This window comes from Trichomycterus rosablanca, chromosome 18 (genome assembly GCF_030014385.1).
Source record: "Trichomycterus rosablanca isolate fTriRos1 chromosome 18, fTriRos1.hap1, whole genome shotgun sequence".
Lineage (NCBI taxonomy): Eukaryota > Metazoa > Chordata > Actinopteri > Siluriformes > Trichomycteridae > Trichomycterus > Trichomycterus rosablanca.
The window spans coordinates 940,640-959,300 of record NC_086005.1 but is presented as its reverse complement, the minus strand read 5'-3'; the positions used below and the strand labels follow the sequence as shown (position 1 = coordinate 959,300).

Here is an 18,661-nt window from a genome sequence, read left to right as displayed (position 1 = left end):
ACAACTATCATACAGCATTAATTTACAGAATCTTTTTAGTGATATTTAATGCAGACACAATTTTGAATAAACAAATCAGTTGTGCTGTGGATCCCTAGTAAAAAAAAAAGTCCTTAAAATATACTGAGATTTGTCTAAGTGTACTATAAATATACTAGCAAATGTCTGTACTTATTATAAACATGTTAAAAATATATTAATGTCATACTTTAATCAAGTCAACTTTGATCATACTTTTAATAAATACATTAGCATGAAGTATACCTTTAGTTCAAATTAAGTTTCATTAAATTATTATATACTTCTCAAATACTTCTCAAATAGATGTTAGCTATATTAAACAGTATATTAAACAACTGCTTAAGTGTATTTTTTCATGAAGTTACTTATTGATACAATAGTAAAACGTTTTTATTATTTTTGTTATTTTAAAATATTATAATTTTAAATATATTTAGTATTATTTAATTCTAATATGAAAAATAAATGAATCATATTAAAGAACATATTCAGGTACTATTTAATACTATGTTGTGTATTTAATAAATTTCACATGATCCTGTTTTATACTTAAGAACACAAATATAAATACACAAAAACATTCATTCAGTCTACTAGAATGAACAAGTTAAAATACATTTCAAGTGTATTTTCCAGTGACTAGAGCTCACAATAAAACTAAACATTTTATTTAACACAGCATCAGTATTACAGATCAAACTGACTCAAATTGAGCAGATTTTAAAAACATTCACTTCAACAACAAGCTGCTATAAATCTTAATTTGTAGTCATATGAAAAGGAATCTTAAGCTCTTAAGGTATTACTACACATGTGATTACTTTACTTTTCAGTACCAGTTAAAAGTTTAAACTGACATTTTGTTTTCATTGCAAATTACTGCACAGCAGCCAAAATCCAAAACACAGCAAAACAATCATAACCGCTCCTTACCTGAGCTTCTGTTCTTCCAGATGCTATTACATTTATAAGCATGCGTCCCATTAGGAATAGAATCTGTTATTTTGTAAATGTGCTTATAATTAAAAACCTCCAAACTTTTCCCGGTTGTGAAGTAAAACAGGAACTCGTTAGAAAGTCAATCAAGCGTTTCATTACATCTGTGTGACGCAAACTGAATAAATGCAAATAACAGCATTTATTAATAACAATTACAATCAGAAGCTCTGATTGGTTCAGAAAGCGTTTTTTATAATCTCCCATTCACATTATCTGTTACTGTGAAGTGCACTATGTAGGGTATTTCAACATTTTAAGTAAGATTCCAAAGGTAGGGAATTTATCACTTTATCACTACACCGGAAGCTGGCTGGAACATTTACCCATAGCGTGAGTTGTGGGTTAAAACAACCGGAGCGTTATTATTATTAGAGAGCAGAAATGACATGATCAGAATGATGTCGGATCATATATATATATACGTATAATTGTCACACGTAACTACTGTTGCTGACTTTTGTTGTCCACAGGTAATTTCTTGCGAGTCACAAGTCATTTGAAACGAGTCCCCATCTCTGCGTTGAATTAAATATACTTAAAACAGTCTTTTAAAATAGTCTGTAATTTAGTACAGTTTAGCACATTTTACACAGTTAAAGAGCTTTTGTATTATTTTTGTAAAACTAAAGTATATTAATCTGTTGATGCATGCTCAATAATCCAGGTACACAAATCCACAAAGTTGAATCTCTACAACAAACTTGTGTCCAGATGCACTGATTCAACTTTGTGGAAAAAAGTATATTAAGTACAAAAATAGTTGTTCCATTTTAGCATTCTTTAAGTGTACTGATCATTAGTGTGACAATAATACATTTTAGCATATTAAAGATTAGTATATTTAAGTATACTTTTTTTTCACCAGGGGTCACAGACGTGAATTTAAACTTTTCATGCTAAATCAATGACTGCAGTGAATTACACCGAAATTAATGTTGTTTAGTCTGCAAATTTTTACACTCAGAATCCTGCTGTAAAATATTCACTTAGAGTGTTCATACAACACATATAACACATAACAGCATCCATCATCTACTCATCTTAAATCTAACAGTGTCAACAATGTGCAACAGTCAGAAATCTGACCAACACGTGAATAAAAATGATTTTTAAAGCACAATTTTCTTAGTAGTGTGTTTCTAAAAGATGCTCTGAAACACAGATTACACTATTGACTTTTAACTCTACATTAATGATTCCTGTCAGTCACACTGTCTGACGGACTTGTGTTATATATTAATATAAAGCAAAGACCTTTAAACTAAACCAGAGCCTGTTATATAAACAGTGTGATAAAATCTGCATCATTTGGAATAGAAATCTTACCTTAGTTTTAATCAGTTCGAGTTCATCTCACTTCTGATGAGCAGGTTCTTTGTCGCAACAGATAATAAATCTAGTACGTAAAGAAAAAATAATGCCATAGTTTAACACGCTTGTTTAACCAGTTTGATTTGCTTTTTCTTCCATTGTGTAAGCAATTAGAAAATGCTAACCACAACACATAACATAAATTCCAACTTTTGACATATAGTCTTCATCAGACATGACATCCTGACTGTTCTTAAGACAAAAGATGTTTGGGGGAAAAGGTGTGGTTTCACACAAAGGTATGAGAAGAACATAAACATGAATATGAGGATATTGAAGAAACAGATCATTAAATAATCCAGATAATAAACAGCATGATAATTTTTTGTAACATCATGTGACTGAATTGTTGAAGTGACGTTTTTCTCTCAGTATTTTGATAGATTATCTCTGTTAGAGTTTTTACTGATATGAATTCAAGTAATATTTTTATGTTTTTCAGATGAATGTTATATTAATTATACAAAAACATTAAAAACTGAATAAACCTGGAATCATTAAAAAAAACGCACACCTTAATTTATTAATATAATGGTTATTATTATTGGTATTATCATTAATATAAAAATAACAATCATCATCACACACACTGTATATAATAATAATAATAGTTATAAATTAAATAAATGCATTAATAATTTCACAGTTACCCTCCTGCACCTGTTTTTTCATCTTTACCCTTTTACTCATTATAAAGGAACAGAATACAAGGAACACACACGGGTGTTATTCATCGGCCTAAAAAACTCATTAGGTCATGCAGATATTTTACTGCATTAATGTGCTTTTGTTTGTTTGGTGTTGTTTTGATGTGGAAGAAAACTTCTCAACTGGACTGCAAAGTGAATATAATTGAGTGTTTTTAAATCCCCAACACAATTATACTTTTGGTAAATCAGCTTCATCTCACCCTGGAAATGTGTCGTGTCTAAATCTTCTTTTTCTTCCTCGGTCTTTGTCCCGTTCGGTCGCGGGTCGCGGATTTGGCACAATTTTTACGCTGGATACCCTTCCTGACACAACCCTCCCTATTTTATCCGGGCTTGGGACCGGCACTACAATGCACTGGTTTGTGCATCTAGTGGCCGGGTACCTATAGGACAGTTCAGTGTTTCCAATAAGCCTGGCTGCATGTTTTTGGACTGTGGGAGGAAACCGGAGCATGCAAACTCCGCACAGAAAGGACCTGGACCGCCCCACCTGGGGATCGAACCCAGGACCTTCTTGCTGTGAGGCGACAGTGCTACCCACTAAGCCACCATGCCCCCCGTGTTGTGTCTAAACTTACAAATAATACTTTAAATAAAGGAATCAAACTAAAGTATGCCGATGAAGTTATGAAGATGTTGAGGATAACTGAAACAACTCTAACAATGTTATTACTTATCTGCAAACAATTTTAAAACAGACAGAGGCTTTAAGGAATCAAAATAAGGCAGAGGATTAAGATTTAACATGTGGAGCCGCTCAGGTGGCGCAGCGGTAAAAACACATGCTGCAACCAGAGCTGGATCTCGAGTATCGAATCCAGCTCTGCCTCACCGACCAAGCGCTGAGTGGCAATATGAACAACGATTGGTCTGTTGTACAGATGGACGGAACTAAGGTCAGAAATGGGTCTCTCTCTGTCAGAATGGTGCAGTTATGAGCTCTGCTGGCTGAGGTGCCTACACGGAGATGAGGTAGGAGTACTCAAGGTGTGTGTCTCCTTATGCAATGTTAGGTGGCGCCACACTCGTCAACGTGTGGGTGGCAAGATGCATACGGCTTGCTGCTCATATGTCGGAGGGGATGTGGGTTAGCTTCGATCTCCTCGGTCAGGGCAGAGATCGGCACAGGCAGAGAGGATGCGTGATGCAAATTGGGCAATTGGACGTGCTAAAGGGGGAGAAAAAGGGCAGAAAATGCATTAGAAAAAAAGATTCAACATGTGTATATACTGTATATTTATTAACAAGCAAGCAAAACACTATAAATGACGCATTAAGCACACAAATGATCATAACAATACTAATCTATGCAACACATAGCAAAATGTAAAAGAACCACATCACCATTCAGCTACTTTTATTATCATCCTGCCACCTCTGAAGACCAGGAAGCCCTTTCAGTTTTGGCAGGAGCTCAACTGATCAGGAAAAAACCTGGGCAGTGTGTCCTCTCTGCAGATGATGAGCTTCAGTCAAACTGAGGGGCGCTCAAGCATGCAAAAACAGGTTTTATAAGTAGGGGGTCAGGATGATCAATATACCAATTAATTCTCAAGTTAATTGTATGTGAATTTAAAAAGGGAAAACTGTCTCTCGTGTTTAATGATGCTCCTTTTGTGGGATTGTTTTCAAAACATTTTGATTCATCTGTCCTGCATAATGTAAATTGTGTGTTATAATGTGTGTTGTAATACAGTTTGGTCTATAAAGCTGTTATTTAGGAACAGTCCTGTAATAACTTTGGGAAACCTGTATTATCTAAATGAATCTTTGTACATACATTTCCTTTCTGTATGAACACGTTTGCAGCCAGGGTTCTTACACACACCAGATCCACACAGCGTATAACCCCTACACTCAAACGACTGCACTGGCTCCCGGTTCATTTCCGCATCCAATACAAAATCCTTCTGCTGGTATTCAAATCTCTCAATGGCCTGGCTCCACCTTATCTCACTGATCTATTGGTAAGACACTCCCTTCGGTCTTCTGAATCCCATCTCCTTTCGGTCCCCTCCTCTAGGTTGCGTACTGTCGGTGATAGAGCTTTTAGCATTGCAGATCCAAAACTGTGGAACTCCCTACCACTGCACCATGCTCATCAGTTACCTCCTTTAAAAAACAGCTTAAGGCCCACCTTTTTCTTTCAGCTTTTCCCGACAACTAATTGTTTATTTACTTGGTCTATTGTTTATAGCTATGTTTTGCTTTATTGAATTTGTTTTTTTAAATAATGTAGATTGTTGCTGGTTATTTTATTTTATTTATTTAACTATGTATAACTATGTTAATTATTTCCATGCTGTTTTTAGGCCTGTGTTGTACAGTGTCCTTGGCTTTCCTGAAAGGCACTTATAAATCAAATTTTATTATTATTATTATTATTACTATTATTATTATTATACCTTTTAATGGGAAAAAAAACACAATGTTTTTGTGACAAAAAGTCTCAGAGTACCTTCTAGAGACCATAACTAGAGAAGGTTTTCTGTTTGCAGGTCACAAATGTGGCAAAAATTGGAAAAGGAAACAAAAGTTTTATTTGCTAGACCTGCCAAAAAGGCCGTACCCAGTTAGAACAAGGAAAGAAGAAGAAAAGGAACTTAAGTTACAGAGTGTGTGAGAGTGGTGCATGACTAAGCATTTTATTACCTTCTTATCCAAAGATACTAAAGTTGTCTAGATATATTAGGAGTGTCTTAATTATTTTTGAATTTGTAATAAATGCAGCCTTTTTGTGATCCTCATCAGCAGACAGAAGAGTGTAAGTGAAGAAGACATTGGCTGCTCCTGGGACACCTAAATGTTCATCTTTCTTAGAAAGGAGATGTGAGTCTTTGGCTGTAAAGCTGTTACGGCAGTGCTAATCTACACAGAATATGAGCCCTCCATCCTCCAACAGACTAGGATGACTAGCAACCACATTAACGGTAATCGCCTGTACAACATGCCTTAAATGTTTCTCTTATTTACCCCAGAACCCTAGACATGCTGTCCCTACTTTCTGATAAACCAGCCGAGCTGTTCCAGTACATATTCTGATAGTAACAGCAGACTTGGTGAGGCTTCAGTGGCTCAAGTCAGTCTTGTTACTTGAGAGGTTATAGAGCTTGACTTGGACTCAACACTTTAAAAGCTAAAAGCTCCAGAGATACTTAGCTGGTCCAGTGTGATGCTTGGTTTGGGCTCACCAACTTCACCCCACTCACATTTAGGTACCAGCTGATCGATCGGAGAACTGCAAAGCCGAGATGCTAAACAGCTTTCACTTCAAACCTGACAGTCCAATCACACCCAAACTTAATAAGTAAACAATGTTTGTATTATATACGATATATAACATACAGTGAATGACTGATCAAGATGCATTTTAAATTAAATTTTAATGTTAAATTCATAATTATAAATAAGAAATTCATTTAAATTTAACAAATAGATTTCTTAGTTCTGTAAACAAATTATCATTATTTAGTTACACAGAAAACACGCTAAGATCATTTTTGAGTAATAATTTTAAATTCAATGTATTTAAAAGTCTGAGGTTTTGAGGTTTGAGTGGAGTTAAAGTCCAGGTTTAGGTTTAAGTCCAGTTCAGGATCTATTAGCTGAAGTTTTAGCTTAAAGCTGAATATGAGTTGTTTGAAGAAAAGGCTGAAGAAGATGAAGATAGATTTTGTGCCCCTGATACATTGTACATGTCTGAAAAACAACAAAACATAAATGACAAAGTTACTCACAAAGCAAAACTAAGTTTAAATATTTAGTAAAGGATTATTTACAAAGAGAAACTATTTCTTATAGCTAAAGTTAAACCTTTACCTTCACCTTTGAAGGTACTGTAGGTGCATTTTATAGCAACTTTGGGATTGTATTGGTTCTAGCAACTTTTTGTAAATAAATTCTTTAATTTATAATATAAAAAAACACGTTTCTTTGCGTACTTCTCTGTCGTAGCTTCTGAAATAAAGAAAGTCCACTCGAGGATGATGGTCCTTGACCTGTGCTCTGTAATATACAAACAGTGTCAGTAACAGCATTATAAAAGGTAAATAAAATAAAACACAGTAGTAGATGAAGGATTTTTACCCTGGTGGGCATAGAGCTGAGATTCCTCAGTGCCAACTTTCCTGCCAAGGCTTCTCTAACCTGCCACAACAAAACAAGTAGAAACAGTTTAAACTTGTCGTGAGCAACAATAAAACCACAGCGGCGTCTGAGTCTCAATGATTTCAGCAGATGTTCTTTATTTATGACTAAATAAGCAGAAGAGGTTTGTTTAACAGATTTGTGATCTTTTATATTTGTTTGCAATTTATTTTGCCATCAACAAGACCCTGCCTGGGTGTGGAAACTGAACCTAATTGTCTATTAAATTTGGTTAAATAGTTGATTCATTTGAAGAGGAGGTGATTCGTTTTCATGTTGGTTCTGATAGGAAGGTGTCAGAATACACTGAGCATCACAGTTTGTTGCGTATGGGGCTGCAGACAAGTCAGGGTGTCCATGCTGACCCCTGTCCACCGCCGAGAGCGCCAACGATGAGCATGTGAGCATCGGAACTGGACCACAGAGCAATGGAAAAGCATGTTCACCCTTTCATGGAGACTGTTCCCTGATGTGGCCTCTTTCAGCAGGATCATGCTGGAATGGTTTGAGGAGCACAACAACCAGTTTAAGGTGTTGACTTGGCCTCCAGATTCCCCAGATTTCAATCTGATCGAACATCTGTGGGACGTGCTGGACAGACGAGTCCGATCCATGGAGGCCCCACCTCACAACTTACAGGAGTTAAAGGATCTGCTGCTGACATCTTGGTGCCAGATACCACAGCACACCTTCAGGGTCTAGTGGAGTCTCGATGGGTCAGGACCAAAACAATATTAGGAAGGTGGTCATAATGTTATGCCTGACTGGTGTATGCAACATATGGTGCTGTATGTTTACTATTAGTGCACATTCCAATCACTCAGTCACAGAACAGGAACAGATGCAGAATCACTGAAATCCCCAGATTACACGATATAATGAACACACACCTTACTGTCCAGCAACAGTCCAAATACTAGAATGAAGAAACCCTGTGAAGAGAAAATCATTTTGATAGATTTATATTTATATTTACAATGTTTAATAATGTGGTAGCAATCAAATGTGAGCAATTCCAATTACAGAGAGAATAAATGTGTATAAAATTAGTACCTGAAGTGAATTGAGCAATGCGAACACCACATGGAGTCCAAACTTCTGTGTTACCATGGTCCCGATACCGAATCCCCATGTCAGACCAAAGAGAGGTGTTAAGATTCCTACACATTTAGCGATGACCAGCAGGGCGTGTTTCTCATCTTGCTGAACGCTGGCGTTTAATCCTCTCCTCAGGATCTTATACAGAACCACGACCATCACCAGGAGGTTTATAGCTACGATAGTCAGAGCAGGAAGCACAAACCCCAGGAGAGCTTTGCTTTTATCCCAGTTCAGCCAGCAAGCATTCGCTGCCGTGACGTATCCTCCACCTCCAGCTGTAGATGCCACAGTAATGACGGCGATGAGTAACGGAGCTCCGTACCCAACACTGAACGCTGTAGCCATCATCGCAGATTTGGAAAGTCGGTTGAAGACCATGATGGTGCGGTACAGGAGCAGGAGCGCTAACAGCAACATCCAGAAGAACAGAGCGAGATAGAAGAAGTGCATGAAGAAGGTTACAGCGGTGCAGGAGGGTACTGGTGTCGTCTCTCCGTTTTTAACAATGGCTGCTCCGATGATGAAGCATATATCGGCGATCAGCAGGGAGCCGGCCATGTTAACGATGGAGACGTGGCGCATGTAGGATGTTTCGTTTCTTCTTACTGATTTCCAGATGATGATCTCAATGATGAGGCACAAAACCAAGCAGGCCATTGAAATACCGACACCGATGTAAGTGATATAGTCCAAAATGACGATATCAGCCGGACTTAAAGTAAACGGCGACATCAGGATTGAAAAAGAGGTCGTGTGATCGCACTCACATGTAACCGCTCCGTTCTGATCCTGTATTAGTTTACATCCAGTCGAGTCCCATCCTCCAGAGTTATTCAAGAGATTGAAGTTCCAGAAGACACACTGAGGGTTTCCCAGCGTCGTGTTTTTGACAGTGTATTTAAGGGAGATATTATTAATTTTTGGCTGAGTTTGGACCACAACAACATCTCCATTAATCCTGGTGCCATTGAGACTACAGTCTGTGCAGGTCTGGTTTCTAACAGGTAGGATATTGTCAAAAGCTGATAAGACTATAATGGTGATAAAAGTATTTTCCTTGATGTTTGGTATATTTATGTGGGTACCTGAATTGTTACCGATGTTCTCAAAAAGGGGTTTATTGGTGGTTTTTCTTTCTATATAGGTAGAGGTTGTTGAAGTGGTAAAGCTCTGATCTGAGAGTCTGCTTCCAAAATCCTCAAGAGACTTCAGAAGATCAGAACTGGTGTGTTTGGTTGTACTGTTCTTGTTTAGTTCCTCCCATTTGCTCTCTGCTGATCCAAGAACATCCACTGTGTTTAGAAAACCCTAAAATAGAAGTTTTAGAGCACATGTAAGCAATCTTATTTAGCAAGTGAGCCGTTACCATTGATCACTGTACTGTAGTGTGATAAAGTAACTGCCCCCATTAATGCATGTTTATCTCACAGAATTATTTCAGGTCATTAAACACAATCAAAACAATAATCCAGTTATATAACTTGTTATATAACTTATATAACTGGTAACAAATTTGGGTAATAAAATAATTATAGGCTTGTTTTAGCTAGTCCTGTTAGTTTAAAGTTAGGAACATTTCCACAAAAGATCCAAACCTATTTTTACAGGTCTAGAATTCTTAGCAGCATCTCATTCAGGATGCCACGACAGATTTCAGGAAGAAAAACATCCATGAAGATGCAGGAACTGCTAGCTTTAGCTCGTTATATGAAAGAGACATGGGAAGGTGGCAAGAAGTACAACACTGTTAAAAATAAACCCCAAGTGCTTGTCTGACAAGTGACCTTTGCAACTCATCATTAAATGAATTAAAAACTTCTGTCAAAAATATTAGATCCAAAATCCCCTTCTGTTTATTTAAAGTGTTTAGTTGCAGTTAGTTGAAGCATTTGCTGTTATATTGGGTGTGTTGGAAAAGCTAGCTCTCTCTCTACATAGACGCATTTTACGTCATCCTCTGCGCGCTCCCGAGAAGGAGGCTGTTCAAAATCCTAGATAATATCCTCACTACTGAGGCATCTTAATATTTCAATGTTATTTTGACTTAGAAACGAGTGAGCATCCGACGCTGCCTTAGTGATCAAGGCAATCCCAGAATTTATTGCGTGTCGGGTCCTTTCTCTCTCACAGAAAAATAAACATGTCTGACGGTGCGAACAAACGAATGGAGTTATTTTCAAACGTAAATAAAATATTACTGATTTTTAACTTATATAAACGTGTACCAAGTGCAGTGGTGTATAGTAACGAAGTAATAATACTTCGTTACAGTACTTAAGTAGTTTTTGAAGTATTTGTACTTTACTGGAGTATAAAAATTTTCGGCAACTTTCACTTTTACTCCACTACATTTTCTAAAGAAATTGTGTACTTTTACTCCGTTACATTCGCTGTATGTAAATTCGTTACTCGTTACTACAGAATAAAAGTTAAATGATGTGAGATGTGTGACAGACTGCACGCTGGTTTGGTGAATCTGTGCTTGTGAGTTAGATGGTGATTAAACACATTAATGCGCATGTGCAAACGTTCTCTAAAAGCTATCGGAGTTTTCTAAAAGTGCGTCGTTCAACCAAAGACCCGCAAATATGGAGATTTCAGAAGCTCCAACACACTGATGTAAGTTAACAATGATTAACAAAGTAAAGCTGCAGCACCAGTGTTTTTTTAATATTATTAGCATTAACATGTGGTTGTGGGGGACATTGTGTTAAAAACTAGGGATTCAGTTACGTATTTAGGATGTATTTTAGATAGATATATATCAGGTAGGGGTCAGGCAGATAAGATTTTGGTTAAGGTTAATCAAAGAATTAGGTTTCTTGCAAGAATTTCAAAGTTCTTAGATAGAAAAACTATGATTACCTTGTCAGGGGCTTTGGTTCAGCCTTATTTTGATTATGCCTGTTGTTCATGGTATAATGGCATTGCAAAACAGATTAGAACTAGGCTTCAAACATCTCAAAATAAATTAGTTAGAGTTATTTTAAATCTCCCCATGAGAACCCATTTGGAAATTAATCATTATCAAATGATTGGGTGGTTAAAAGTTCAGGATAGGGTTGCTCTGATAGAAATGTGTAATGTGTATAAGATTATACATGGAACTGTTCCACAGTATCTTAAAAATTATTTTATTCAGGTGAGGGATGTTCATGGTTATTTTACAAGAAGATCATCCACAGATTTAGTACTTCCATGCTGTAAAAGTAAAGTGGGTAGGGATTCTTTCAGGTTTAATGCAGTATCTTTGTGGAATCTTTTGCCAGGGCCTTTTAAAATATGTGACAGTTTGCGAGGGTTTAGACAAGCTGTTAAGGAATGGTTGTATGAAAGGGGGACGTTAGCCAATTAAAAGTTTTAATAATATTTATGAATTAAATTGATTATATTGTGTTATGTTATAATGATTGTATTATGATGTCAAGCTTGCTTTGCTGCTGATTGATGGACTAGATTATGTATAGGGACCACAATGGAAATAAGTCTACGGATTTTTTGTGTTATCCCTGACTGTTTCAGTTTCTTATAAGAGGCATTGCATCTATTTAGAAAATGTGAAATGGTTCAATAAAATCAATCAATCAATCAATCAAACATTGTTCAGATATCTACCTACCATTTTTACTGAGTACATTCGAACCACAAATAAAACGTTTCATAAATCATTAAATTTGTTTGGAATTCATTGACTGCAAAACTCATGAAGACACGTCCATTATTTTTAAAAACTCACCTACAGACAGATATTTCCTCAGATAACTTCTGTATTAGAGCAGTAGAGGAGAGATTCATGGTGCTGAGGAACATGCAGCACATCTTTAACCTTTTAATGCTCTCAACAAGAACTCAACTTATCCAACTGATTATTCATGATTTTTCAGCTGTTGGCTTCAAGTTAGAAATGGTGTTTTCTTAAAGTAAGAATACCAATATTATTTTAGTTTAACACACGCCATACAGTGAGTAGATACAGCTCAAAAGAGATTATTTAAATACAGCTTATTTTACTCAAATATTTTGATTTAAATTAATGGTTGAACAGATCATTAAGGGGATAAAAGTGCCACGTTTTGTTAAACTCTTTTGAGTTTTGCTTTAGATTAATTATGCCAGAATTATTTTTTTGTTATTGAAATATACTACCCAAATAAAAAAATGGGACAGTATAGAAAATGCAAATAAAATAGATGCAGTGTTTCTTACATTTACATCGACTCACATTCTAAAAACGTTGGAACAGGAACATTTAGGGCGAGTAATAAGTTAAAGAAAAACAACTAAATAATGTCATGATTTCAAACAGGTGATGTCAACAGTTGATTATGATCATGAATTGGCACAAATCATGTTCCGATGAAAGGAAGAAAACAGGTTAATTTTTAAGGTGGTTTACAGGCTTAAAAGAACAATCTTTATATTTAAAATGACCGCTTCCATTTATACTAACAGCATTTACTTTTACTTCTACTTTTAATACTTAAGTACATTTAATATCAAATTACTTTTGATACTTAAGTACATTCAACATCAGATACTTTTAGACTTTTACTCAAGTAATATTCTAAAAGGTGACTTTTACTTCTATCAAAGTAAATTTCTGGTAAGATACTTGTACTTTTACTCAAGTATGGCCTTCCGGTACTTTATACACCACTGACCAAGTGTTTTTATTTGCAAGTCCGGGCTTGTCAGGAAGTGTAACCGTTATCGGTTCATGAAGTGAGGTTATATTGACATGTTAGTGTGCTGTGCTACCTCAATCCATTGGTTTTAATGGCAAGATGCTAAATGCTAAACCCGATGTAATCGCTGTCTAAGTAGTATGTTCAAATAACCTGACTTATAAGTCATAGAATCCTCTCTACTGAGGCAGCTGCCTGTGTAGACAGTAAGACAGCAAGGCAGCGCACTAGGTTTTCGAGCACACCCATTGTGTTGTGACACAGGTGTTGGATAACTTTGTTCCATAAATTAATGAAATATTTTATTACAATATCTAAAGCAACTGGAACAGGTCTGATTCTCATTTTACACCATTATCACCATAATTAACATAGTTATATAAAACCAGAAGCAGATTGAACTTGAGTAAACTTACCAGCATGGTGGCTTCATTAACTGAAACATTTTGAGAGACGCTGGCAATATTCTGAAGAATGTCGACGATGGTTAATATGGTCGCTTCTGAGTTTTGGATCACAGAAGAATTTTTCTGAGTAATTTCACTAAGGTTCGCCACAAATGTAGGGATGTTAGTAACCACTAAATTCTTCAGAGAAAAAACAGGTATAAATAAACAAAACTCACATCATTTATACAATTATTTTCTGTAATTTTTGATAAAAGAATACTCGCTATAAAATGAGATTACCTGAGATTCAGTTTTCAGATTTTGAACGACTTGCAGGACACAATTGTCTTCTATCACCTCCCACTGTTTTGTTGAGTTACACTTAACTATTTGATAGCCGACCTTGCCGACACCACAGTCAGCAGTGCGCTCGGTTCCCTCAGATCCAACTCCAAATGTACCATCAGAACAGTCAACACTCTCTAAAGACCAACACAACAAAGATTTACAAAAATGGAGCTGCTCTTCTTTGGGGAAATACAGGCTGCATATGTGTACAGGATTTACAAGAACTTCAAACCCACAGTGGAGCATCATGATATGGAGCTGCAAACAGTCCTGCACATCACATACCACTGAATGAAACATGAATGAAGTAGATGTACTGGGACATGTTATAAGAAGAATTTTGTCTGATTGACCGGGAAACTAAACCTCTTCATTTTAACAACACACTTGAACATGAAGCCACCAAAGCTCAAGAGTGGTGTCTAAAAATAACACACAATCGCACAGCTTGTACAAGTCCATTTTTGGCACTGTCGTTACCATGGTTAATTTTATATGAAAAAAGATGGTAAAAACATCCCATTTCTTTAATACTGTGGACACATTATAGGAAGGTTCAGAGATGGTCGTTTCCTCTTCACATTGATGGTCTTTTAAACTCCTCGTTAGATCTGCACACTTCATCTGTTAGTGTCGGGTGACCCGGTCTTCAGGGTGTTCTGCTACTCCTGCATACAGAATCATCACTGGTTTGCGCTTACAACCACTAGAGCCACTGGTGCCGTGTTTGGGCATTTTTCTGGCTTTTACGAATGCCTAGTTGGGATAATCACATTTATCCAGGGCCTTGCTGACATAAGATTTCTCTTTCCTTGGCCATAGTGTCTGTGGTATTCCTCCTGATGACTCCTGGTTTGTGCTCCAATGGATGATGGGAGTCAAACCTTAAGTACTGGTCAGTGTGTGTCAGTTTGCGATACACATTTACTTTCAAACATCCTTCATCTTAATTTGCAATTTCACAGTCTAAGAAGGCTAAACTGTTGTTGCATTCACCTGTGTGAACATGATGTGTTTGTTCACCGAGTTGATGTGGTCTGTGAAATATGGTACTTCCTCAGATTTGATCTCGACCCAGAAGTCGTCCAAATATCTAAACCAATGACTCAGTGGTGTCCCTGATCATATTAAAGTGGAATAAAATAATAATTAATCACCTTTTTGTGTTGTAATTGTGATATTTTTCGATCCGTTAACACCTCCACTGGCAGTTGAATTGAGTTGGCACAAGACTTTAACTGGATCTGGTGTGGCACCTTGGCACCTCTGTTTATCCATCTTATATTCACATGAAATGCAGCCTTGTGCTGTCAATACAATAAACCACCATCATTTATTTATTCAGCTTAATGACAATTTATGGATTTTTAATCAATAAACTTTTAATTTAAATAAATCCATAGATCCTTCTGAACTATCTGGTCAAAAGTAAGTGGACACCTGACCATGAGTTTCATTCCAAACCCATTATTATGAAGTTGCCTCCTCCGCCTTATTTTGTAGCTCTTAAAGCCTCCACTGTTTGGGAAAATAGATTTTTTTTCTTCCACAGTATTTTGGAGTGTGTCTGTGGAGGTTTGTGCTTCTTTTGTCATAACAGAATTTGAACAAGAAACCCAGACTTCGATCGACATTTCAGTTCCTTCCAAAATTGATAATTTGGGTTATGGTTGGTGCTTGTTTAGGCAAATGTACTTATTTCATGGGGTGTCCAACTACTTTTGGCCATATAAAGTTTTAACTGGTAACTATAGAAAGCATGTTTTTAATAATGTACTGCTAATTTATCACATTAAATGAAAAAGGTTGTGTGTATGACCTGCTGAATTGTTGGTACAACCCGAGTTGCTCCATTCCACTGTATAACCGTCCTGAACGCAGCATTGCAGAGAGACGGTCGTAACATCACAGGAAATCACCTTCTCATTGCTCACTTGGATTTCAGGATATGGCCGGACTGTAATTCTCTGCCAGACCACATAGAGCATCGAGTTCTCATATGTTGAGCAGGAATATTCACCTAAAATAAACATTAAATCAAGTATAAAGTTTCATTCTTAGGTTACGTTCATGCTGCAGGTAAAAGAAAGAAATCGTGGCTTTCAGGTGGCACAACAATCTATTACACTTCATCTGCATGATCAACAACAACAAACATTCAGGCTTCAGGGCCCAGGAGCTTATAAACACCAGATTAATATAAACCTGCTTCACTGGGCACAGTCACCTACAGTCCAAAAGCTACTAATTATTGACAGACCTCCTCTTGGTGATTCTTAGATCAGAACAGACCATCAAGGCAAGTTTATTTGTATAGCACATTTTATACACAGTGGCAATTCAAAGTGCATTACAAAAGCATTAAAACATTCCTGAGAACTAGAACCTTAGAAAGACTTCTTTCAAACATTTAGTTACAATTAAGAACATGAAATTCAAACAAGAGAGATAACAAATTAAAAACATGAAAAACTAAAAGAAAACATAGTGAAATAGCTTGCAAAAAGTCCAATATGAGCAAAAATACAGATTTTAAATAAATATTTTAAAACATCAAGGCTAAAGAGTAGTACTAATATGAGTAGTACAAAAATGTAGAGCTCAATCACAGGCACAGGAACAGCGAAACGTTTTTAACCTGGATTTAAACATTTCTACGTTTAAAGAACATCTAATATCTCCTGGCCATCTGTTCCAGTTCCATGCAGCATAACAGCTAAACGCTGCTTAATCATGTTTAGTTTGGACTCTAGGCTCGACTAGCTGACCTGAGATCTACTGGGTTTATATTCTCTAAACATATCTAAGATGTATTCTCAGTGATTTATAGACCAGTAGCAGCACTTTCAATTCTATACTGGAACTAACCGGAGGCCAGTGTGGAGAGTTTACAACTGGAGTGATGTGCTCAGTTCTCTTCGTCTTAGTTAGAACTCTAGCAGCATGCTTGTTTACGCTTTCTTCCTGACCTCAGAAGTACACAACTGTTCCATGTACTTTTTAAAGAAGGCAGTCTTATAAATATCCCTATTTATATGGATGCAATGAGTTAATTATGTCACTAATGAGCTATATACACTCCCCTCCAAAAGTATTGAAACGGTGAGGCCAATCCCTTTATTTTTGCTGTAGACTGAAAACATTTGGGTTTGACATAAAAAAATAAATATTAGACAAAAGATCAACATTTCAGCTTTTATTTCCAGGTATTTATCTGGATCTGATACACAGTTCAGAAGATAGCACTTTTTGTCTGAACCCACCCATTTTTCTTGTGAGCAAAAGTATTGGAACAGATCAACTTAAAACAGATTAAAGTGAATAAGACTTAATATTGCTGCATGATGAAGGATCTCCCAATCAGTTGGGTTGCATCTTTCTTTAAATTAACAGACAAAATGTTTCTGTAGACTTCTGAGTTCATTGTGCTGCTGCCATCGTGCGTGACATCATCAATGAAGATTAATGAGCCCGTCCCAGAAGAAGCCATGCAAGCCCAAGCCATGATATTACCTCCACTGTGTTTTACAGATGAGCTTGTATGTTTGGGATCATGAGCAGATCCTTTCTTTCTCCAAACTTTAGCCTTTCCATCACATTGGTAAAGGTTCATCTTTCTCTCATCAGTCCATAAAACTTTATCCCAGAATTTCTGAGGCTTGTCTCTGTACTTCTTGGCAAATTCCAGCCTGGCCTTCCTATTTTTCTTGCTCATTAGTGGTTTGCATCTTCTGGTGAAGCCTGTGTACTTTTGTTCATGAAGTCTTCTGTGAACAGTAGATTGTGATACCTTCACTCCTGCCCTCTGGAGGTTGTTGCTGATGTCACTAACAGTTGTTTTAGGGTCTTTCTTTACAGCACGCACAATGTTTCTGTCATCAACTATGTTAGGCTCTGTGGCGTCAGGGGAATGTGCCATCTCTCCCTGACGCCACAGGCCTTACAGAGCAGAAACGAGCTGCTCATTTAAATACCTGGCCAGCTCGTTAGGGCGAACGGGCTGCAGCTGTGCCTTGTGCCTTCCCTTATTTAAGGGAGAGGTGCAGAGCTGCAGCCGTCGCATCTTCTGCTTTTGTTGGCCATTTTCTCTTTTCTTTCTTTCAGTTTGTTTGGCACTGCGGTGCCCTTTTATGTTTGTTTATTTTTATTCTAGGTTGTGCCGCCGCACTGTGCTGCCGCCGCCGTGCCGCCGCCACCGGGCCACCGCTATTGGGCCGCCTCCAGGTCGCTGCCGCCGAGCCGCCGCCGCTTCCGTGCCGCCGCCATTGTGCCGCCGCCGTGGAGCCGCCGCCGCCGTGCCGTCGCCGCCTGGTCTCCACCATTAGGTCGCCAACAGGTCGCCGCCGCCGCCGAGCCGCCGCCGCCGTGCCGCCGCCACCTTGAGATCCATTGGGGCGCCCAGAGGAACGCGACCCCCTTTTTTCCCCTTTATGTTTTTTCCTTGTTTCTTTCAGCCTGGCGTCACTGGCTGCCTTCGGGATTCCCCGAAGTGTTTTCTGTTCTGGTTATTCTTTATTTTATGGTATATTATGTTTATTATTTGTAAATAAAACCCTTTTAAGTTTAATCCTCTGCATCCTTGGGTCCTTTCTCCCCACATCATAACAAACTACTGTTGTTTTCCTGGGTCTACCTGTTCCACATCTGTTGCTTAGTACACCAGTGACAACTTTCTTCTTCAGGACATTCCAAACGATTGTACTGGCTATGGCCAATATTTGTGCAATGGCTCTGACTGATTTTCCATCTTCTCTCAACTTCACAATTGCTTGTTTTTCACCCATAGACAGCTCTCTGGTTTTCATGTTGTTTACTCCTCTTAACTATAAATCCACAGTCTGCACAGGCAAAACCCAAATCTGAAACTAAGCGTAGACGTTCAGCGCTATTT

At 37.5% G+C, this 18,661-nt stretch overlaps 1 protein-coding gene across 1 annotated transcript; it reads right to left on the bottom strand.

Moving 5' to 3' along the window:
* Nucleotides 1-6,595: 6,595 nt before the first annotated feature.
* LOC134332851 (adhesion G-protein coupled receptor F1-like) lies at nt 6,596-18,092 on the bottom strand. Its single transcript, XM_063014684.1, has 8 exons — nt 17,975-18,092; nt 13,723-13,904; nt 13,450-13,620; nt 8,301-9,656; nt 8,138-8,179; nt 7,188-7,247; nt 7,043-7,106; nt 6,596-6,800 (listed from the first exon to the last, which is right to left on the bottom strand). Exons 1-8 carry the CDS (start codon nt 18,090-18,092, stop codon nt 6,715-6,717), a joined length of 2,079 nt encoding a protein of 692 aa, XP_062870754.1. The 3' UTR covers nt 6,596-6,714.
* Nucleotides 18,093-18,661: the final 569 nt, after the last annotated feature.

Excerpts from the sequence above, each read along its gene's own strand:
- LOC134332851 (XM_063014684.1), bottom strand. The coding sequence starts at position 18,092 with ATGGTGGAGACCAGGCGGCGACGGCACGGCGGCGGCGGCTCCACGGCG. Across the intron at positions 9,657-13,449 it reads TTAATGAAGCCACCATGCTG|GGTTTTCTAAACACAGTGGA; the intron begins GTAAGTTTACTC and ends CTTCTATTTTAG. Across the intron at positions 8,180-8,300 it reads CATTGCTCAATTCACTTCAG|GGTTTCTTCATTCTAGTATT; the intron begins GTACTAATTTTA and ends TTCTCTTCACAG.